General features: G+C 41.3%; 1 protein-coding gene across 1 annotated transcript in view; it reads right to left on the bottom strand.

Annotated features, from left to right (window-relative positions):
• Window positions 1–22,146, bottom strand: part of C5H10orf90 (chromosome 5 C10orf90 homolog) — a 91,176-nt gene that overhangs the window by 38,489 nt on the left and 30,541 nt on the right. Inside the window, exons 2-3 of the mRNA XM_035137979.3 lie at window positions 18,729–18,823; window positions 9,392–10,511 (exon numbers count right to left, since the gene is read on the bottom strand). Coding sequence (XP_034993870.1) covers window positions 9,392–10,511; window positions 18,729–18,823 — 1,215 coding nt within the window. The remainder of the gene's footprint in view (window positions 1–9,391; window positions 10,512–18,728; window positions 18,824–22,146) is intronic.

Below are 22,146 nucleotides of genomic sequence, written 5' to 3'. Positions count from 1 at the left end.
TGGATTAATCTGTTCCAGACAGGTCCGCGGAGTACTCAACCTGAAGCGTACTTAACCCGAGGTATGAGTGTAATTGGTTCTGGAAGTCCGTACTTAACCTGAAGCGTACTTAACCTAAAGCGAACTTTCCCATTGAAAGAAGTATCTGAAGAAGTGTGCATGCACACGAAAGCTCATACCTATGACAAATTTAGTTGGTCTCTAAGGTGCTACTGGAAGGATTTTTTAATTTTGTTTTGACTGCGTCAGACCAACACGGCTACCTACCTGTAACTTTCCCATTGAAAGTATATGGAAAGTGGATTAATCCGTTCCAGACGGGTCCACGGAGTACTTAAACTGAAAATACTCAAACCGAGGCATACTTAAAGCGAGGTATGACTGTATAGAGAAAAGAGGATGCCCTACAAATTGTTACATCACAACAACAAAAGTTTTTCATGAATGCTACAATCATCAGCACAAAGCTAGTTTGCGAGTAGGGCAGAACAATCCTAACTTGGGGCCGGGCAGGAGTAGAGCAAAGGAACCACTGTGATATCGAAAGCTGTCTCATGCTATCTAGGGTGGAAGGGTTTTTTTTGCTGTGTGTGTGTGTGTGTGTTGGTGCTGGTGGTAATTATTTGCTATTCCAGGTGGACAATGCTGAAGATCTACGAGGCTTTGAAACATACAGATTCAAAGCCACACTTGCTACCACTGGCAATTAAACACACACACACACACACACACACACACACACACTATATATATACACACACATATATATACACATATATATACTGACTATCAAACCTTTATCAGGCATTTTACAAACAGAGCCGCAAGAAAAAGAGTCACATACAAAAGTATTTAAAATGCATACAAAGAGGCAACAGTAAACTGCATACACTAATTGTGTGTGTGTGTGTGTGTGTGTGTGTGTGTGTGCATAAACTGAGATTTCTTCCTATTTAACTACTCCTTAAGACACTGCTGCCAAGAACTCAGCTACTCCCGCAGTCACCTAATGGTCAATGTCAGACAGGCAGAATCCAACATTTCCACCATGCTGCGGTGTCAGAGCACCCAGAAGGGGGGACAACACACGTTCACGCAGCATTCTGTGGAGTGGACAATGAAAGAGAATATGCTCTACAGTATCAGGCACATTCAGACCCAACTTTATCACCATCATGAACAAGATTTTTTTTCAACAGGACTTACCAGTTACCCAATATTTTCGAGACATCTGGTAAGCATCATCCCATTGGCCAGGTTCTATATCTTCTACATAGCACATTTGTGCTTAGGCCAATGAAAGACACTGACCAAGCTTTAAAACGTGAACATTGTCCATTTGGAGCAAAGATTATGGCATAAAAGGGCACTGATGTCAATGCAGTATCCATGAGAATGGGAATGAAAGACTTTGTGATGTCATCCTCAAAATAAGTACAATGTGGCTTGGTGGTCAGAGGCTAGTGACTTTAAGGGCATTTGCTTGGAAATACTGAATAGCAAGTCAAGGTTCCTTATGTGAGTTTCTCATTGGGATGTAATAAAAAGGGCAATTTTTTGTCATTTGCATCCAAATCTAGATTCAAATCTGGACAAAGCTGTGAATCTCTATCACACTGAGTATATGAATAACGTGCTAAATGAAATTGTCCATAATGTTCATAGAACAAAACAAAACAGTTCCTGATGTGATAATGGTGCAGCTAATGGTTGCAAAGCCAGGTTTTTGTCCAGCAAAAATATCTGCAATACCATAAAAAACCAACACCTTTAATTGTAAGGGTGGGATGTACATGGAAACAAGCTAATTCAACCCACAACAATGAGAGGCAGTCCTTTGCCAACTGCAGCATGCCAGATGAATGAACCCATATATTATTCATATTGTTGTTGTTTTTTCCAAATAATTTTTATTGAAGATTTTCAATTTAAACATTAATCACATCCTCATAACATAGACTCTTAACCTCAGATACAATAAAAAAGGAGCACAAAAAAGAAAAAAAGGAAAAAAAAGAAGAAAAAAGAAAAAAAAGAAAAAAACTTTAAATCTTATCCAATATTCACTGACATAACTTCGGCTTCCCCGTCCCTCCCTCCCCGAGTTCATTTTACACCCCACATCAGCAATTTTCTCGTATCGAATACAATTCATAATGTTAATTATCACTTAACCAATTATTTTCATCTTGCATAAAATTTTATCCAAAAAATACTCAATCAAATCTCTGAACTAAATCCCTTAGCCTGTAATTTCCCTAAAAAATATTCCCGAATTTTTTCTTACTAATATCACTATTTAAATTATTAAAACATTTTTTACCCCCCCCTCCTTCCCCTGATTGGCGGTTTCCTGCAAACTTTGGCCAGCTCCTTTTAACAATCCATTTTTAAACCATTTTAGACATCCCGTATTAAAATTCATTTTGTTTTTTCACCCCACTCCATCCCTCGCCCACTCCATACCCCCTCCCTCTTTCCACTTTTCCTTCTGCTGCACAACTCTCCTTCTCCGCCTCTCTTTCCCAACTTTCTTCTCTGTTCCCCCCCAGTGGCATAGCTTTCTCCAAACTTCCATCTTTATTTGAATAACCTTGACCGGAATCTGGTCTCCCCCTCCCACTGAGAGACCAACATTCCGAGTCGAAGCCGTCTGCATCAAATCAATGTCCTTTGCAACTTCTCCCACAAGTTGCTCCGGTTCTTCAGTTCCAGGCTCTTCTGTCTCATCCTGTAATTCCAAAGTGTCATTTGGGGAAAACTTTTGTAGCACTTCTTTAAGACTTTGTATCTGTCTCCCATATTGCCGGACATCTTCTCCCAGCTCTTGAACAAGCTGTAACAAAAGTTGCAGTCTCTCTTTGCTCAGCTGGGAATTCATTGTTGTGTCTATCCAGTTCCTTTGTGTTCTCAAATTATGATGAAGAGGGCATGGTTTCTTTACCCCAAGATGGCGCAGATTCCAAATCCTTTATTTATTTATTTATTTAATTATTTATTCATAAACTCCAACTTGATTTTTCCCAATTTAAACGTTCTTGTCCCACAGTTCTAATATTTCCATGCCTGTTTTGACAGTTCACAAACTCGTGTTTTTTTTTTTTAAAAAAAAAATCTTCTTAACCGGTGGAAGCGTTCTGTCGGCTGGACTTTGTTTCCAGGGTCTCGCCTCCAGGTTTATGGAGGGCTCGTTCCCAGATTCAAACTTTCTTTGCAGAGATCTACAAGAATTTCTCCTTCCCTTGGCTCTGCCCCACAGGGAAGGGTCTTGCTTAATTTTTTAGAGGTTTTTAAGGTCCCAATCTAACGTGTTGGCTGCGGGCTTGGTAATTGCTCGCATGTCTCGGTTGGGGGGGGAACGACCTCCGTTTCCTTTTTAGATTCTCCTCCCCGGACCAAATAATTTCTTCTTAATAATCCAACAAATTTTACTCACAAGTCCGATCTTGATTCAATTTGGAGGTATCTGACGCTCAAACTGTCGTCGGCACGGAGCTTTGCATCCCAGAGGTAGCAATCGACCCAAGGCTCCGTCCTGCTCCGCCGGCTCTCAGCGCACCTCGAAAGGCGCATTCCGGGCGGCGGGCAGGACTCAACGGAGCTCAGCTGGGTTCCCACGGTCCCGGAAAGCCAAATCCGGGGGTTCTCCGAGGGGTCGCGGTGACCTCGCGACTCCCCCCCTCCTCTGGGTCGCTGGGGACTTCGGAGCCCGAAAATCCCCCGCCGATCGCAAATGGCGCCAGACCGGAAGTGATATTATTCATATTGTTGTGTGGCCAACACAGCAGCACACATGACCCACCAGCTACATGGCAGCGATTCCCAAAGGACAATGTGATGAGAAATGTGATGACAGTAAATGTACTCAAAGGGGGAGAGTACCATGGCCTCAGCATCATAGAATAATTTTCTTTCCAATGGATTTGAGGGTGTATTGCTGTAATCTCTGCTGTAATCTTATGCCGAAGGGTGGTTAAGAAATCTTTTGAATAAATAAAATAATATAGAATATAGAAACAAAATTTACCCACTGAGTCTTGTGGGAAACAATGAAATATTGACCTTTTTCATGCCCTCTTGCTCAATACTTTGACACATTCCTCCTCAGCTGTGGCCATTTTAGATGCGTCAGAGAAAGATAATCAGGGTCAGCATTATTATTATTATTATTTTAAAAAAATCTAGAGAAAAGCAAACTTATCTTTTCAACACTGAGAAAAAGAAAATGCTCAATATTCCTGGCTTTAAAAAAAAACACCAAAAAACTGGGAGGTCCATTAGCACTTTTCAATTTTATATATGCTACTCACAAACTCACTCAAGCAACATTTATCTATTTATAGTGTACCAAAGAAAGTGATCAGAACTTGGAGATCCATCACTTTACATATTCTCCAGCATCAACGAGGCGTATTCCTAACTGACAGATCTTCAGCTGCCACCTGTTATTAAACTCCACTGTTCAATTGCAAGTCAAACTCAGTTTGCAAGCTGTGGAGTCTACTGTCAAGAAATGTGACAATAAAAATTAAATGGAAAGCTCTGGATAAAATAAAATTGCAAAATCTGGCGCCTGCTTAGCATATTCGGTTGCATAGCACTACTGATTGAGAAATCTAATCTGAAGTACCTCTAAGAGGCTGCTAACTCAAGGTTGTTGCATAGCCAGTGAATTCCAGAGTGTTTCAGGCACTCATCTGCTGACTACTACGTCACTGCTTGACTATAGCTGCACCCAAATTTTCAAACTTTTTATCCCACCTCTTATAGAACCCTTTGGGTGTTTCCTCTTTATGACAGATTTTTGTTTTATCGATAGATAAGTTTTTAGCCAATGATTAATCTGCTCCACTTGCCTGTTTCTATTATACTGTATTTATATCTTAGATAACAGTGTTGTTGTGGGGGGGGGACGGGGACGGGGACTGTAATGTGTTTTATAGTGGGTTTTAATTGTCATTAGACACCAGAAGGGCAGCATACTGTTTTAACCCAGAAGATAGGAATGGAAACAGCTACAGTAACAGGCTTAATGGGTTTAGAAAAAATTCCATAAAACAGAAGTTTGGTTATATAATTGTGAATGAAAACCTGTACTATATAATCACAGGTTATAAGTGTATGTCATAACAACATAAGCGTATCTGAAGAAAGCTCATACCAATGACAAACTTAGTTGGTCTCTAAGGTGCTACTGGAAGGAATTTTTTTATTTTGTTTCGACTATGGCAGACCAACACGGCTACCTACCTGTCATAACAATACAAGTTTAGCTAGTTAATGTTATGTTGAAATCTCACATTAATAAATAATTTCAGCTTCTGATTGTTCTAGCCTTCCTGATATTTATCTAACTAAAACCTACTTTTCATGCTTCACAAATGTAGCCCCCTAGGAGTATCAACTGTATTTGAAATGTCCTTTGTTGGGCTTATGTTTGTGTTTTTGAAGGAGCACACCCAGAGATGTCCTACCGCAAAGCAGAAAGACATTTGTCTCTCACACTTAACATCAGGTCTGCATTGCTCCAAGTAATTAAACTGTAAAGCCATACAGCATTTTATATGCAGATTGGATTGGATGACCTAATAGATCTTTCCCATCTCTCATGTGAAGGTATAATTCAACACCAATTCTAATGAAGGCTCATGAATATTACTCATTTCCTACAATTTGTCACTGCTAAACGGCTGACAGGTAATGAACTACTCATTATTTTTTTGATCTCAACAAGAAAGGCCATGACCTTTTGAGTCGTTATTAATTAGTTCTATTTAAAATGTTAAAAGCAGGAATAATGCAATAAGGGGACCCAAAAATCATGCTACTGGGTGGGAACCTCTCAAAAGGCAAATTCACATTTTTATACCATGGGAACAAATGACACTGATTTGTTAGGTGGGTTTGTAGCTGGTTGACTGACCGAACCCAAGGAGTGCTCATTAATGGTTCTTTGTCACCCTGAAAAAAAGTGACAAGTGTGCTGCAGGGTTCTGTCCTGGACCCGCTGTTGTTTAATGTCTTTATATATTACTTGGATCAAATTTGCAGATAACACCAAACTGGGAGGGGTAGCTAATGCCACAGAAGACAATCAGAATTCAAAATGATCTTAACAGATTGGAGAACTGGGCGCAAGCTAACAAACTGAATTTCAATAGGGACAAATGCAGGGTTCTTCACTTAGGCAGGAAGAACCAGATGCACATCTGTTTGCAGAATTTCTTCATTATGAGCAAGAGAGAAGGCTAAATGGATGTCTAGCAGCCCCCTTCTAGGGCCCAGAAGCGGGGATTGTGTGGTCTCTGAAAGCTGATCGGTCGCATTGCAATGTGTGCAGAGGAGGGCAACCAAGATGATCAAGGGTCTGGAAACTAAGCATTATGATGAGCGTTTGAAGGAACTGAGTATGTTTAGCCTGGAAAAGAGGAGACTGAGAGGAGATATGATAGCCATCTTCAAATATATTAAGGGGTGTCACATGGAGGAGGGAGCATGCTTGTTTTCTCCCGCTCTGGAGGGTGGGACTTGAACCAGTGGCTTCAAGTTGAAAGAAAGGAGATTTTGACTAAACATTTGGGGGGAAACGTTCTGACAGTAAGAGCTGTTCAGCAGTGGAACAAGACTCCCACAAGAAGTGGTGCAATCTCCTTCCTTGGAGGTTTACAAACAGAGGTTGGATGGCCATCTGTCATGGATGCTTTAGCTGAGATTCCTGCATTGCAGGGGGGTGGACAAAATGACCCTTGGGGTCCCTTCCAACTCTATGATTCTATATTAATGCACAAGAGCAATGGTCCAACGAGCCAAATACTGTCTTCTCTGCCTGGTAGCAGCTCCCTAGGGTCTGTCAGAGGTTTCCAGCACTACTACCTAAAATCTATTTCACATAGATGCCAGGGGCTGATCCTGCATCCTTCTGTATGAAATGCATGTGCTCTGCGCCAAAGATAATAATAATAATTTAATAAGAATAATTTAATTATTTATACCCTGCCCATCTGGCTAGTTTCCCCAGCCCCCCTTTAGAGAATAAAGGAGGATATCACATTATCATAGCTAAAAAAGAAAGCCAACCAAAATTTCATAAACTGTTCCTTTGAATTTATACAATTTCAAGGAAGGATGGTACCATGGGAGGTCACCTTGTTCATTCTATTGTCCCTAATGCAGAAGTCACAGTGTTTTATTATCCTTGAACAAAGTTAAGCTGACTTGCTTTTTGAAGCATTCCTTTCCAATGCACATGGTTCCATTACTGAACTATCATTACAGCTAGCAAACACTTCTTAAAGACTTAAAACTGCTGTATTTTATTAACTGCATGCAAATGCAGAGTTGCATGGGTTGTCTCCACCCTGCCTCAAAGAAACTGCAACTTCTATGAACAAAATTATTTTAAGATATATTGATTGCAGACTCTTTTATGGAACACCAAATGCTACGTCTAGCATGTAATAAACAATAAGAAACAGTCCTACAGCCACACAGATTTCTCTTAATCATGTTTAACGTTAGGGGGCTAAAGGGTGCAACCACTGAGATCTGAGCTCAGCAGTTCGTGTTGGACCGCAGCCAGGATTCGTACTCACAACAGTGTATCAACATTATTTAAAAAAAAGACATCACACACAAGCATCTTTCCCATGCATCTATATGAAGGAATAAGAGGGTAGGACAAGTTGACACTGAGCACTGTGCAGGGATCTGACTGAGCATTTGACCCAGACTAGTTCCAGGTTAGGAAGGAAGAGACATGACTTGCCTTTTGACCTCCACTGCACACTAGGTGTCTTCAACTTCTTACCCAATTGCTTACACAAGTGAGTACTGCCTATCTAAATTCTCTCTGGATGTTCTATAATTTTCTGGCGGACTGTTCTTTACACATATTGCAGCATACTATAAATCATGCACCTCAGTAATCAATATCTGCTGGAATATGAGGCAGTGAGTGATTAAGACTGCAATGCAACACACACTTACCTAGGAGCAAGTCTCACTGAAGTCAAATGGTACTTACTTCTAAGTAGAAATGTATAGGATCGTGCTGCATAAATTATGAGGTGTCTCCTACTGTATATTTTCTTATCTTTTCTGCTTTATAAGCTTGTTGTGGATTAATAATAATAATAATAATAATAATAATAATAATAATAATAATTTATTTCTACCCCGCCCATCTGGCTGGGTTTCCCCAGCCACTCTGGGCGGCTTTCAACAGAACATTAAAAACAGAATAAAACTCCAAACATTAAAAACTTCCCTAAACAGGGCTGCCTTCTAAAAGTTGGATAGTTGTTTATTTCTTGACATCTGATGGGAGTGTGTTCCACAGGGCGGGAGCCACTACCGAAAAGGCCCTCTGCCTGGTTGTTAGGATCAATCTTCTACAGACTACAAACGAGTTAGCCTCTATTGGACCCCCCCCCTTTTTTTTTAACTGTACCAGGAGCCATCCTTTGCCATTGCTACTGTAACAAAAGGAAACCATAGCAAAAAACAATTCTGGCTTTTCTGGTGTGGGAAAAAGTACAGGAGGTGTGAGTTGGTGCAACACTTGGGTGCATAAAGGAGGACTTCAACCCTGGAATCCTGTATGTACTGGGGGTTCCACTTTAAAACAAACCCCAACTTTCTACCCTGGACGTGCTTTCCAGGTTGTTAAAATGTTCTGAGATATAGTTCACAGAACTTGGTCAAGACTGTGCTTACCCTGGAATATCATCATGGACTTCAGCTACCAAAGATACAAGTAGGCCAAATGATAGCTTATCAGGACCATGCAAACATGAGGCTAACCAGAGGGTTGCCTGCAGCCACTTTGCTGCTCCCAGGGCTGTTACTGCTGCACCACTTTGACCTAAGCCAAGATTTGGTTTAATTGGTCATCAGAACTGGGACTTGCAGTTAAGCTCTCTTGTTGCTAACTACAAGCTGTAGCCAAGGTGTGTTCTTGGAGAGAGTGTGAAGAGAGATAAACCATGAGCCCCAATTCAGACAATGAGCTAAGCCAAGGTTTAGCTAACCTTGGCTTAGCTCTGTGTGTGCACAAGGAGCAAAGCAGCCACAAGGTGCTTTCTGGGAGCCTGCACAGTCAAAAGTTTGCCCCATTGGTGTCAATGGGGAACAGCAGCAATATGATTGTTCTCCAAAGCATAATCTCATAACTAGACATTTAAGTTTGTATTCAGGGCTACTCATATTTGGGGCAAGCCAGCACTATTCTTCATGTGAATGTTATATATGAGGTGGCCCTCAGAATCACCATATATTTATTTATTTTTTAAAGGCACTTTAAAAAAAGCTAGTGGCAGCATTAAAAGAACGATGGATGAATTCTGCTCTAGATATCTGATCTAACAAGGATGAGTTTATTTAACCTACTCACCTTCATCGTGAGTCCAATGAGGAATGTGAGGAGACAATGTACTGTGATAGTCACTTGAATTCCCATCATTATTCTTTGTTAGCTTTAAATTATCATGTCCTTGAAGGCTATCCACAACTGGCAGGGTTTCAGATGGAAAGGTACCATTCTGGAGATATTCATTCCCTAACGGTTCCTTTTCCAATGTCTGTTTTTTATCCAAGTAGTTCTCCTTGAGATCTGCATTCCAAATTGTTCTGCGTGGAGCCTTGCTCTCCTCCGGGAGCTTTGTCTTAAGTACTTCTGTGATTAGCTCTCCATTAGCTAAACCATCCACTCCATCTGGCGTTAAAGTGGGGGAACTGCAATTTATATTGAAAGACATGACTGACCTATGCATTTTTTGGTGCTTAGTCCGTGGTTGATCTACAGGCACTGAGAGAGACTTGTCTATGTAATATATTGTGTTTGGGCACTGCTGGGAGATGCTGAAGTGAATGCTTGAAGTGAAGGAAATTGGTGCTTGTTTTTTGTGGCTGTTTCTTGGAGGGGTCCTTCTGTTCTCTTTATTTTCGGAGCTGGATGTGCAGCCAGATTGTTCCGTGCACGGCTGCGGACAGGGTTCAGAAACCTTTATTTCAGTGGCATTTCCATTTTGACAACATCTTTGTGCGTGGAAAGGTCTGCAGGGCTGATCTAGCCCAGTCACATTTGAAGCAGGAGCAGTGTTCATTAGCAGCTCACTTCTTTCTCGGAATTTAAAACAAGGAGGGTCGGAAGCATCCACCTGCATCATGCTGTGAGAAGGTGGAACGACTCGTCTAGCGGTGATGGTGATGGAAGCAAAACCTTTCCTCTGACTCTTACACTGCGTCTCCTCTTTGGTATGGAAGTCTGTTCCAAATACATTGTCATCTGAAGAAATCTGAATTCCTAATCTTCTGGGAAGCAATATGAATGCTCTATTAATGTTGACTGAACTATGATTAGCCAAAGATTGGCTCATGCGGTAAGCATCAGACTGGGTGATTACAGACTTCATAGGGAAAGGAGCCTTATTTTCTTTTGATTTATTCTCATCAATCATCTGTGAAATGAGTATAGACGAAATCATTTTCGTGTTTTGTGATGGCAGAGACTCCTGCAAAGGAAAATATCCAAATAATTAAAATGCTCTACAATAGCCACACACACACACACACACACACATTCTCTCTCTCTCTCTCTCTCTCTCTCTCTCTCTCTCTCACACACACACACACACACACACAAATATAACTAAAATGATTTTGTGATAACATATAAGACTTCCAACATGAGGTTTCTTGCCCTATTTCCTGCACATTTCCCTGCTTCTGCAGTTTTTACTTCCTACAGTTTCACTTTTGGCCATTTCTAAAGGAAAGGTGGCTAAAACCAACTGAGAAATGTCTGCCAGAACAAGAATGAAAACATGACCAATTTCATGTGCAAATTATACATTCATAGAGCAGTTTGAATGATTAATTGATTTGCTCAGCTGGGTATACGGCCCTGTGTTTGTTTAACAATGTATGTGCCAATAGTAGCTGTCAATTTCAGATTATAACCTACGCCACACTGCGCTTTCATGCCGATCTGCTGAAATATTAAAGCGCTTTAAGCACTTACGGCCTCCAAATGCATTGCAAAATGAATTACGTAGGTGGGCTGTGATTTTCTGTAGAGCATTTATGTGGGAGTTGGGTCAGTGTTGTTGAACAAAAAGCATCAAGTATGACCAGGGCAGGGGGGGGATTCTTCCACTCTGCCTCCCACAAACAGCATGCACATATTTCTATAGTCATTTTGGGTACCATTTATTTCATCAGCTCCTTATTATGCAATATTCCTTGGCTGAACAAAATATTGTTCAGTGACAACGAGGAGGCATATGTCCAACACTTACTAAAGGTCACCTAGAGCCATTTCCCCCCAACAATCACCATCTCCCTTGACAGAACCAGGATATCCTTTAGTGCCTAGTTTCCCTAACACTATTTTCTATATACAGTTGTTATAACAATAGGCAAGTAACATGCTCCAACAAAGCCCATCAACTGAATGCAGAAAATATTGTTTTCAAATTCTTTCCTCCCTATATCCTAGTCCTATAATTCCCTCTCAGCTGAAATGTGCCATAAATGAGTAAAAAAAATCAAACAAACATCTACATCAGTAGATATTTCCTTTATTTCACTATTGTTTTTATCTCGCTATTTGCTGCATAGTGAGCTGTGTTTATTTTATGCTATATCCAGTCTTCTTTTATGCATGCTGACCGCCACTGTGATATCTACATGCTAAAAACCAAGAAAGAAAGAAAGAAAGAAAGAAAGAAAGAAAGAAAGAAAGAAAGAAAGAAAGAAAGAAAGAAAGAAAGAAAGAAAGAAAATACATTGCTAGAATTCATTTACTGTTTTGCAACAGCAAAACAGTCACCTCTGTAGGTTTAAGGAGCTACTTCAATAGGATTCTTAAATAGGTTTGCCCCACTTTAGGCCTCTTTGGTGCTGTATTTATTTGTATTGTAAACAAAACCAGTGCTTTTTGGGACACACACACACACAGGGGTACGCATACCCCTTAACATTTTGTGAATCTAAGTTTGGCCTCATTGAAGGGCAGTATTTCAATATGAGTAGGAAAATGAGAGTACCCCTGAAAAAAATTTTAAGGGGGGGAAAAGGCACTGAACAAAACCATGGGGAGGAGTGGGGGCACACTGCCAAGCCCACTCTCTCTGGTTTGTCACCCTTGACTGAGTTTATAGCCCTCCATGAGATTGAGTGTGAAAGTCTGAAGTGGGAACCCTACTCTGCTCACAGAGCCTTCCTTCTTGATTTAGAACCCTGATTGTGGAATGCTTTTGATGGGATAAAGTTGAGGCATGGGGAGGGGAGCATCTCCCCTCCCCCCTCGCATGTTCATCTTCCTATGTGTAAATAGAACGCCCAAATGCATAGAGTTGCTAGTTTGCAAGGGGACCTGCTCCATTGCCTTCCACAGTAATTTTACATGTAGAAATATAGCAAGTAAAGCATGCAGCTAAATGTTGGGTGGAAGCCTAATAGGAATAGAGCTCAACTGAATACTCAAAATAAGGCATGGGCTTTCTTCTTTTTCTTCTTCCCAAAATCACTATGCGAATCTGCAGTGAGAAATTTTGAATTCAAAATTAAAATTCACGTTATTAACGTGAAGCTTTCCCCTCAAAATCAGTATGTTTCAGGCTTGCTGGTATCTCTTTCAATAGTTCAGATGTTGGGTAGCTTTTAGCATTCCTCAATGAGAAGATTAGGAAAGCAGACAAATTTCTCCAGAGACAGGTTGGTCACCACTACTGATCTACAGTGAACAGCCACAGCTGAATGTTCAGGTGATACATTAAATGCATGGCCAAGTTTGTATGGACACTTTCTTTTTAACAGCAGCAGTTTGGGGAGGTGGGGGAGCCTAACCCTTTCCTCTCACACACTTTTCTTGAAAAAAAAAATACTTTGCCAAAGTTTTTGTTTACTCCAGAATGTTGCCTTCTTGAGATTTCTATTGAAACAAGGATGGGAGATGTTAACTTGCTGCTCCGGCTTAGGGCACCCTACAGTTGTTATTTATTAATGTTTTTTAAAGAAGGGAACACCGTGGACTAAATCACTGAGCCTCTTGGGCTTGCTGATTGGAAGGTCTGCGGTTTGAATCTGTGCAACGCAATGAGCTCCCGTTGCTTTGTCCTAGCTAAAGATATGCAGATGTGTTCACTGATTCAACCAATTCTTCTAGCTCAGCTACCAAGCTTTTTTGGCAGACAAGAGAATGAAGAAACTCTGCCCTGGAGGTAAAAAGTTTGAAGGTCACTACTAAATACAGTGGATGCTCAGGTCGCAAATGTGATCCGCGAGGGATGCACATTCGCAACCCGCAGTATTTGCAACCCGCGTCTGCGCACGCGCATGTTGTGATTCAGTGCTTCTGCACATGCGCAAAGTGTGATTTAGCACTTCTGCGCATGCACGTGCACTGAACCCGGAAGTAACCCGTTCCGGTACTTCCGGGTTCAGCGCGGAGCGCAACCTGAAAAGACATAACCCACAGCGGACGTAACATGAGGTATGACTGTTTAAACCATTGAAGAGCAAACATTGGAATAAAATCCTAGTGGTTATTAAATATATTGTTATTAAAATACTTGCTCGACATTTTATAAATCAGAGATCATTGGAACAGTCAACTCTGAAATTTGCTGAGGAGAATTCTGAGAAGTTTTGAATGAAAGCTCATTTCAGTCCTACATAAGAGCAGATCTGGTAACAAAAAGATGGCATAACCACCGGCCTCTTTTCAACTGTCCCTTTGCTGTTTGCTCCTTCTGCATGTCCCACACAATCGACTAGGAAATTATGCAGGGCAACTCCCTTTTACACTAAACTCATCTCAACAGGGCTTATGCCAGAGAATTTCCCAATGTTAAAATCTCCTGCTAAAAAAATCAGCATGCAATGCAGCAGTAAAGAGTGATGCAGTGCAGTGATTTGGTGCAAGCGGAGGGGAGGTGACTGGAAGAAAGAAAAGGAAGCAAGTCCTGCTGCATGTATGCAAATCTTTGCCCACAAATAAAGGAACTCGTTGGTTTACAGTCCCTAACCACTTGTTTAATTGTTGTGCAGTATTTATAAAATTGTAACAATTACTGAAAAACCCTATTATGACAACCCAAAGTTCAACAAAACCTAACAAGAAGACCACTTACAGGCAAGCAGGATTCTAAGTGAGAATATCATTATAACAATTTTTCCCCTTGGCTGAAAAGCTAACACACAAAGTCATAGAGGGCAGCTCACTTAATTCTGACTGTCTTGCTGTGAAAGTGGGATCATTAGCGGCTGTTTACACTGCGCTATGCAACAGTAAAATTACATTTTGCTATTTCTATATTGTTACCCATTTCTTCACAGAAGTTACCCAAATATTCTCGTAACTGGCGGTTAACACATTACCTACGAGTGGGTCATGTGGGCGACTCATTCTGCAAAAAGTTTGTATGCATGATGCTGTACAGTCCTAAGAATCACTCTGCATGCTACCCTTGAATGCCAACCATCTCCAGTGATGGCCAGTGATGTGGCACATAGGGAGACATCATGTCAATAAGTGGTGACTGGAGGTGGGTGGCTGCCATACCCTTATGGACCAAAGGCTCAAGGTGGTAACCAAAGGAGGAGTTGCTGGAATCTGTGTACTGCGCAAAAGGGCCAGCAGTGCCCATGTGGACCACTGACATCATCAACTGCACTAGCCCTGGATGCTACTGGCAAACAAGTCCTCTCAGAGGTCCAGAGAGGCCCAAGCCACTCCCAGCTTTTGAGGCTTCTAGCCGTAATAAAAACTAAAAATGACAACAGATTAAAACATTGGTCTGTCTAAGGAGGGGTTGCCAGTCTGCCACCCACAGGCACCATGGTGGCTGTGAAGGCTTTCATTGGCACCTTCATTGGCACCTCCAGACTCTGAGCTTTCAATTTTTTGAAAAGTAAGTTTCTAGCCCTTCTAGAAATAAAGTTATGAAGCAGTATGTGCTGGTATGTAAGTGATTACTGTGAAATGAGCCAGGCTGTCTGCTCCCAGCTAGCAGTTGGAGGATGTGATTGGTAAGTGAGCTATTTGGACCCGAGGCAATAGGAATCCCTGGAGTCCTAAGGAACTGCTGTTTCTCCCTCTTCTTTTCCTGCTTGTTCTTGAATCCACCCATTTGTTTTGTTTTGCTTTCTGTCAGCCACACGTAGCAGTTTAGGGTTGCCATATTTCTAGAAGTAAAATTCAGGACAGAACAGTTGTTGAACTTTTTTAAGGAAACTCAAAGTTTCAAAATCCCAGACATTTTACTGATTTTCAGAAATTCCTTCCTGGACACTACTTTCGATCATTAAATCCCGGACATGTCCAGGACATTCCGGATGTATGGCAGCCCTAAGCAGTTGGCAGGCAGCATGGGAAACACCTATCATTCATTTTGCTGCCTGCCAGCCACGTGGTACAGACTGTGGGCAGTTGCTTGATAAACCTTTTGAAAATGTGTGGGAAGAAACTGGGGAATCCTCCCACTGCTGCTGTGCTTGTTTTCCTGTCTGCTGTCATGTAGAACAGCCTTCCTGCCTTGCCTATAACGGGTTGTTTCCAAGTTGTTTGGGGAGAGGAGAGGAGGGTGCAAAAGCAGAAACATTATGATCACCTCCTCATTCACCCTTCATTTTGACAAGCTTGTAGTTGACATTCAGCTTCAAACATCACACTAGTCTGGGCCAGTATTGTTCAACTACTATTCTGGTGAGTTTGTAATGTGTTTTCAGTGTGTTCTCTTTGTATTTCTATTCTTTTCTATTCCACAAAAGATAGCAAAACAACAACAACAACTTGCCAGCGAGCCATGTCTTTCCTCAATTCAAAACTATTCCTGGATTCAGTTATCTTTTATTTTCTAGCTGTAATCTACAGCAGCACATCAGTAGGAGACCACAGTAGCAGTGTCTGAGGGGGAAAGAATGTCCTTCCAATATGTTTTGCTAACAACAACAAGAAGAAGAAGAATATGTTTGCCCATATTTGAACCATTTTATCTTCCCAACTTTTCTTTTTCTGCTGTTTTGGAGGGGGCAGTTATTTACTGTTAGGCTACATCTTTGGTGGCAGCCATTTTGTTACCGGCATGTTGGCATTTTATTGAAATTCCCAATATGCACCTGGAACCTAAATATCTGGCAACCACTGGACTAAGGGAAGAATCTCTTCTTACACACTGCATTACCTCATCAGCCATGACCAGGTTGGCCAGCAAAGGACTGCTGCTAGTAGCTTGTCTCCTGGCTATGGTGTTTGGAAACTGTCTCCTGATGAAGTGGTGAGTGGCAAGCTCAACAACTACCCACCCACATGTGCTGAACTACTCAAGGAACCTGTCTTGGAAATTAGGAATCAGGACTGGGAATGTAATCCCTCTTTCTCTAGCAGTCATTTAAGAATGAAAACAAGACAGCTGACCCAGAACTGCACTGGGTTTCTGACATGCATTTTCGTGCAGCTATATGCCATCTGTGGGCACATTTTTCACTATTGCCTTGAAAGGATTATGTCAGGGGACCTTCCTATAGGGAACCTCCGCCCATCCTGCTGACCAGCACTTTGCCCAGTGAGAGCAGCAGCAGTGGGTCAGGTGGGAGGAATGAGGAAGTTAGCGGGATGGAGGTGGCAAGGCTCAGTAATGTTGGAGAGCCCTTGCACCGCTTTGACCGACAGGTGGAGGGGAACAGGCAACCCCTTCCGGGGCCCAAATTAAGGCACCCCACTAAACATAAGGTCAGGAGGAGGCGTTTCGGGGTGCCTAATCTCTTATGCTGGTCACGCAACAGGAAACGTCCACTCCCGGATTCTGCGAGTGACTGGGAGGTCTAGGCACAATAAAACCACCGAAGACAAGCACGGATTTGGATGTCTTTACTCGAGAGTAGCCTCAACAACACCATTACAGGTTATTAGTAAATCCTTGTGTGGGGCTGCACAACAGTATGGCTGTAATTGCAGCTGTGGCCTCAGTGCAATATTTTACTTATTTTAAGCGTTTTCTACCTGCTTTTCACTTGACAAGGCTTCCAGAGCAGCCTACGTATAATCAATAAAAGCAAAATTTTATCATTAAAAGTTTATTTTAAGACTATTTGAAGAGGTGCAATGAAGGGAGTTTACTTCTTCCTCTCCTTGGTTATAACGGCATCTTTGAAGAAAGGCGGGACTCCGTCCCAGCTGGTTAATACTCTGCCTATTTTGTTGCACCAGGGTAATGACTCAACATACAGCATCATAATGGTACTTTTTTTTTTGTCTATCAGTTTTCATTTGGCTGGGCAGTCAATGATACATCAGAAGCGGCCTTGAGAAGGAAGAAGCCATTTTGGTGTTTGCAAGTTGAGTCACAGCAGCTTTTGTGCAACATGATGTGCCCATAGCTCTGATCTCTGGAGCGAGAAAATCCATACCTTTGATAAAGACTGTGATGCTTCACTTTACTTCAAACTTTCCGCCTAACTAGGAACCTGGATGTTTCGTTTAAGGTTTGGGACAGACCTGGGTTACAAGCCAGACTTCTATTTAATTAATTTATCAGAAATGGGGAGCAGCTGTTGCTTCTTTGTCATTTCACAGAAATCAGCCTTTTCATGCAGCATCACCTGTGCTTTGGAATTCCCTCCTTATTAGCATCAGCAAAGTGCATTCGCTGTACTCTTTTTGTACCTTTTAAAAAAAAAATTGTCTACGCAAGCCTATCCAGATATGTAGATGTTCATGTGTCTTAATCTGATAATTCTAATATTTCTTATAAACCACAAAGAGGTTTTACGACAAAGCGGTATATAGATTTTTTTTTATAAGCAAAATAAATAAACCCCCAAATTCCAAATGGGTAACCTAATAATCCACAGCATTTGGGAGAGACATTGGGCACTTTCAGACTGTCACTATTTTCGGGTTTCAATCACAAATCAATGAATTCAAATTGCACAGTTATAGCTGATTGGGAGGCCTTTGCACAACAAATATTACTTTTCCCCCATCAGACTTTTTGCAGTTAGGAAAGTGAGGGTGAAATGCACTGGGATGTGTGGGATAATGCAGTATCATCTAACCTCCCAGCAAACAAATCAGAATAATGCTCATTAAATAGCCAAAGTTGCGTAATCTCCCTGCAAACAAATCAGGATGAATGTTCATCTGCAAATACCCTTATTCAGTCTGAATTCCCTTCTTGGAATTGAGTCTACAAGATCCAGACTAATTTTTGCACATAAAATAATAATCATTGTCCCTCCACCCCACTGCTTTGTGTAATTTCTTGCCTGATGAATAATACAGGGGAATGCCACACTTCTGTGACATTTTGGTTGTCCCTAATAAATCTATTGCCCAGCTACAGATTTTGGAGGGTTTTTCTTCTTCTTAAGGACCACCTTTGGCTTCTAAAAAATAACCCATTCTCTGGAAGACCTGCCAAAGCCCTTGTAACACTGGACCAGTGATGTTTTTCAAGCCTGTGATTTTCCTTCAAGCACACTTATTGCTTGCTTTTCCCCAAGAACGTGGAAAGTATATGAATTAATAAATATCCTGCCAACAGAATTGTAACATCTTAGCTGCCACTTTATTTGACTTTTCTGCTGAGTAATTGAAATCCGACTAAACACAAAACAAATAGCAAAACACTGCAAACAGATCAACGATCATTTTTTAAAAACCTCCGTAGATTCCGCTGACAACTATGGAATGTTTTGTGTGTTGTGTTTTGTTTTGTTTTTACCTTTGTGAAGCTTGACTCATTCTTTGCTGCTGTGTTATACTGAACAGTTTTGCATGCTTCCCAAGCATTAATTCCATGCTGGTTTTCTCTTATTCCTAGAGAAACGAGTGAAAGATACAATGTTATTTTGCAATCACATGAAAGTACTGTGAACTAAAGTTCATTTCTACACTTATGAGTACAGTAATGGAGAAGATCTGGATTGCATTTCTCTGAAAAATTAGAGTGTATTTAGCCATATTTGAAGCAGTTGAAATCCCACTAGGAAGCCTGTGTGGTAATTTCTCAGTCTGCTTTTAAGACACTCTACCTGTGAACCAAGAAAATTTTCTCCTGAAGATTCTCAGTGGACAGGCTTTGTTTTGGCTTTTGGGTTTGAAAAACTACCCTGTTTTACACCAGGAACAAGGCTGGCCCAAGGTGAGGCAGAATAGCAAATGCTGTTCCATGCTCCACCCTGAAGTCAAAGTGCAAGGCTGGTCAAGTTATCTTGGCACTTCAGGCACAAAATCCGTCAGATTTCTCTCCCTGATGGTACAAATACATTTAAATCACCAAAAAATTACCTGCCCTTTATTGACAACCAAAGTCAGGGTGGTCCACGGACCTGAGGTGAAAATGAGGTTTGTAGAGAAGTTCGAAGTGTTTTACAAAAAGAATAAAACAATAAAATTAAGTCCATAAGTTTATTGTTCTAGCCAAAGGCCACAACAAACTTGTATTAGGCAATAGTATTAATGAAATAACACAGAACATACACCCATAATATAAAAATCCATAATATAAAAAACACTTGGCAAAAGAAAATTATGGATAAAAGCAAAACTATTTAAAACATTTAAAAAATTAAAACTGGCAATAAACTAAAAAACCCCCACTGATTTCTGGGTAGGCTTTTCTAAACAAAAATGTTATTAGCAGGCACCGAAAAGAGAACAGCAATGGGGCTTGCCTGATATCAATCAGCAGGAACGGGTATTATGTGGCACCTGTACCAGCAGTGCCAGTTCCACAGAGTGAAGCTGTCAAGTCGGTATATATGGGAGAAGGCAATCTTGCAGGTAAGCTGGTCCCAAGTTGGCAAGGGCTTTGTATACTAACAGTAAGATCTTGACCCTGGCCCAGTAGCAAATTGGCAACCAGTGTAGATCTCTTAGCACAGGTGTTATATGCTAACAAGGACTCACTTCTGTCAGCAATTGTGCTGCAGCATTCTGCACGAACTAAAGTTTTTGGGTCAAGCGCAATGGAAACCCCACATACAGGATGTTACAGTAATCCAGTCTTGATGTAACCAATGCATGAATTACTGTGACAAAGTTTTTTTCTGGTTGAGGAATGGTTGTAGCTGTCATTGAGGTCCTACTTGGTCCTCCATTGACAAAGTTGGATACAGAAGCACCCCCAGATTGTGTACCTGCTCCTTCAGGGGGAATTCAAGCCCACTCAGGGTAGACAATTGACCAATATCACGGACATGTGAACCATTCACCCACAGTGCCTCCATCTTGCCAGGAAAGCTGAGATTGCTGTTTCTCAGCCACTACCCACACCCAAGCACTGACCAAGGAATGGCACAGCCTCTCCTGCTGCAGATGTTATGGGGAAATAGAGCAGAGTGTCATCTTCATACTGATGGCACCTTGCCCCCAAAACTCATAATGACCACTCCCAGTGGTTAAATACAGCAATTAAATGGCACAGGAGATACGCCTGCCCCCATCAACACAAACAACTGATTATGCTGTTGTTTTGATTGAATTTGATTTTGTGAGGATTTTAAGATCTTCCCCTGTGTGTTGCTTTTAAGTGCTTCATTTTGCTGGAAAGGCAGCATCTTTTAAATAAACAAGACAATCACAACAGAATGTAAACGGAAGCAGAAACAGGCTCACTCCCCAAGAGTTATGGCAGGCATCCCCAAACTGCGGCCCTCCAGATGTTTTGGCCTACAACTCCCATGATCCCTAGCTAACAGGACCAGTGGTCGGGGATGATGGGAATTGTAGTCCAAAACATCTGGAGGGCCGAAGTTTGGGGATGCCTGAGTTGTGGTATGCACAGCACTAAGGCTGTAAAAAAATCAATAGCAAAGGGACAGGAAGCAACTCATAAGCCTCAGGTAGTAACTAAGCACTGGTGTCCATATAACCTTTGACTCCACAACCATGTCTTGGTGACGTACTAGTACAAAATGTTATATCCGAATTGATGGCACAAATAGGGTTTTGCCCCACTAGACAAGATTTTTGAGTAGTGTTGACTGGAACACCTCCCTCAGTGAGGCATCTCAGAGACAAGACATGCTTTTTGATTTGCTGCACTGCTGTTTGCTATGAGGAATAAAGGCAGGCCTGTCAAAATGGACACCCAAAGCAATGCTAAGGGGATTTTAGATTTCTTAGCCTATTTTCAGAAAATAAAAACAGTCCATGCCAAAGAGAAGCAGCTTCCGGTGTCACCTAAGGCAAACCCTCATTATACAAAATTGCAGCTACCTTCTCAAATGCCATGTGCAAGGCAGAAAAGGTGACACTCAATAAAAAGTAAAATGACCACAAATTTCAGGCATACTTTAAATGTGCTTCAAATGTATGCTGCGTATTCAGCCATACATACAGTACATGTTTCCCCCCAAATAGGACGATCCATTTTGATTCTAGGGGAAAATAACATGTGAAGTGTGACTCCTCTAATATGTTAGGGCTCGTCTCAAAAACTATTTTTTAAAGAGAGAGAGAACATGGGGGAACATGCAACCATATCATGAACTGTTTCATTCCCCATTTAAAGGCACTATACCGTTAATAATACTAGCAATACTTCCCGAGACTGTTCATCTAGAATTCAAGAGTATTTATCTTCCTGTCTAATTCACAGGAGACTTTGGGTGCTTTATAAATAATAGAGGGGAGAGTAAAGCTCACCTTCACAGATTTCATGGGTCATATTTCACTAAAGATTTAAGGACCACACAAGGCAAATAAATTGTAAATTCAAAAAGAAGTAAAATTGTCACAGCTATAGATCTGGGATATTTCCAAGTAGACAATATACGTTTTCCGCCTCTTGCTACACTGGCAAAAGCATATCAGTGCGGTTTAAGTTGGGATAGAATGTTTACCTTATATGTTACCATGACACTTGCACTAAGATTCCATCTTCAGGACTTGCATGATAACATTTTGTTTTGACTCTTATGCTACAGGAAACATTTAAAGCAGACAGTCAATGCTCAAAGCTAGATTCAGACTTTTTGTTTCAGGGGTACAGTATCTGATTTGCATACAGAAAGTCTTAGGTTTAATCCCTAGTATCTCCAGGTAGGACTGGGAAAGACCTCTTGCCTGAAACCCTGGAAAACCACTGCCAGTCACGTGTATACAATACTGGGCTATTCAGAATGATCTGACTCAGT

The sequence above is a fragment of the Zootoca vivipara genome, chromosome 5 (genome assembly GCF_965207765.1).
Source record: "Zootoca vivipara chromosome 5, rZooViv2.hap1.1, whole genome shotgun sequence".
Classification (NCBI taxonomy): Eukaryota; Metazoa; Chordata; class Lepidosauria; order Squamata; family Lacertidae; genus Zootoca; species Zootoca vivipara.
This window is presented reverse-complemented; position numbering and strand designations above follow the sequence as displayed.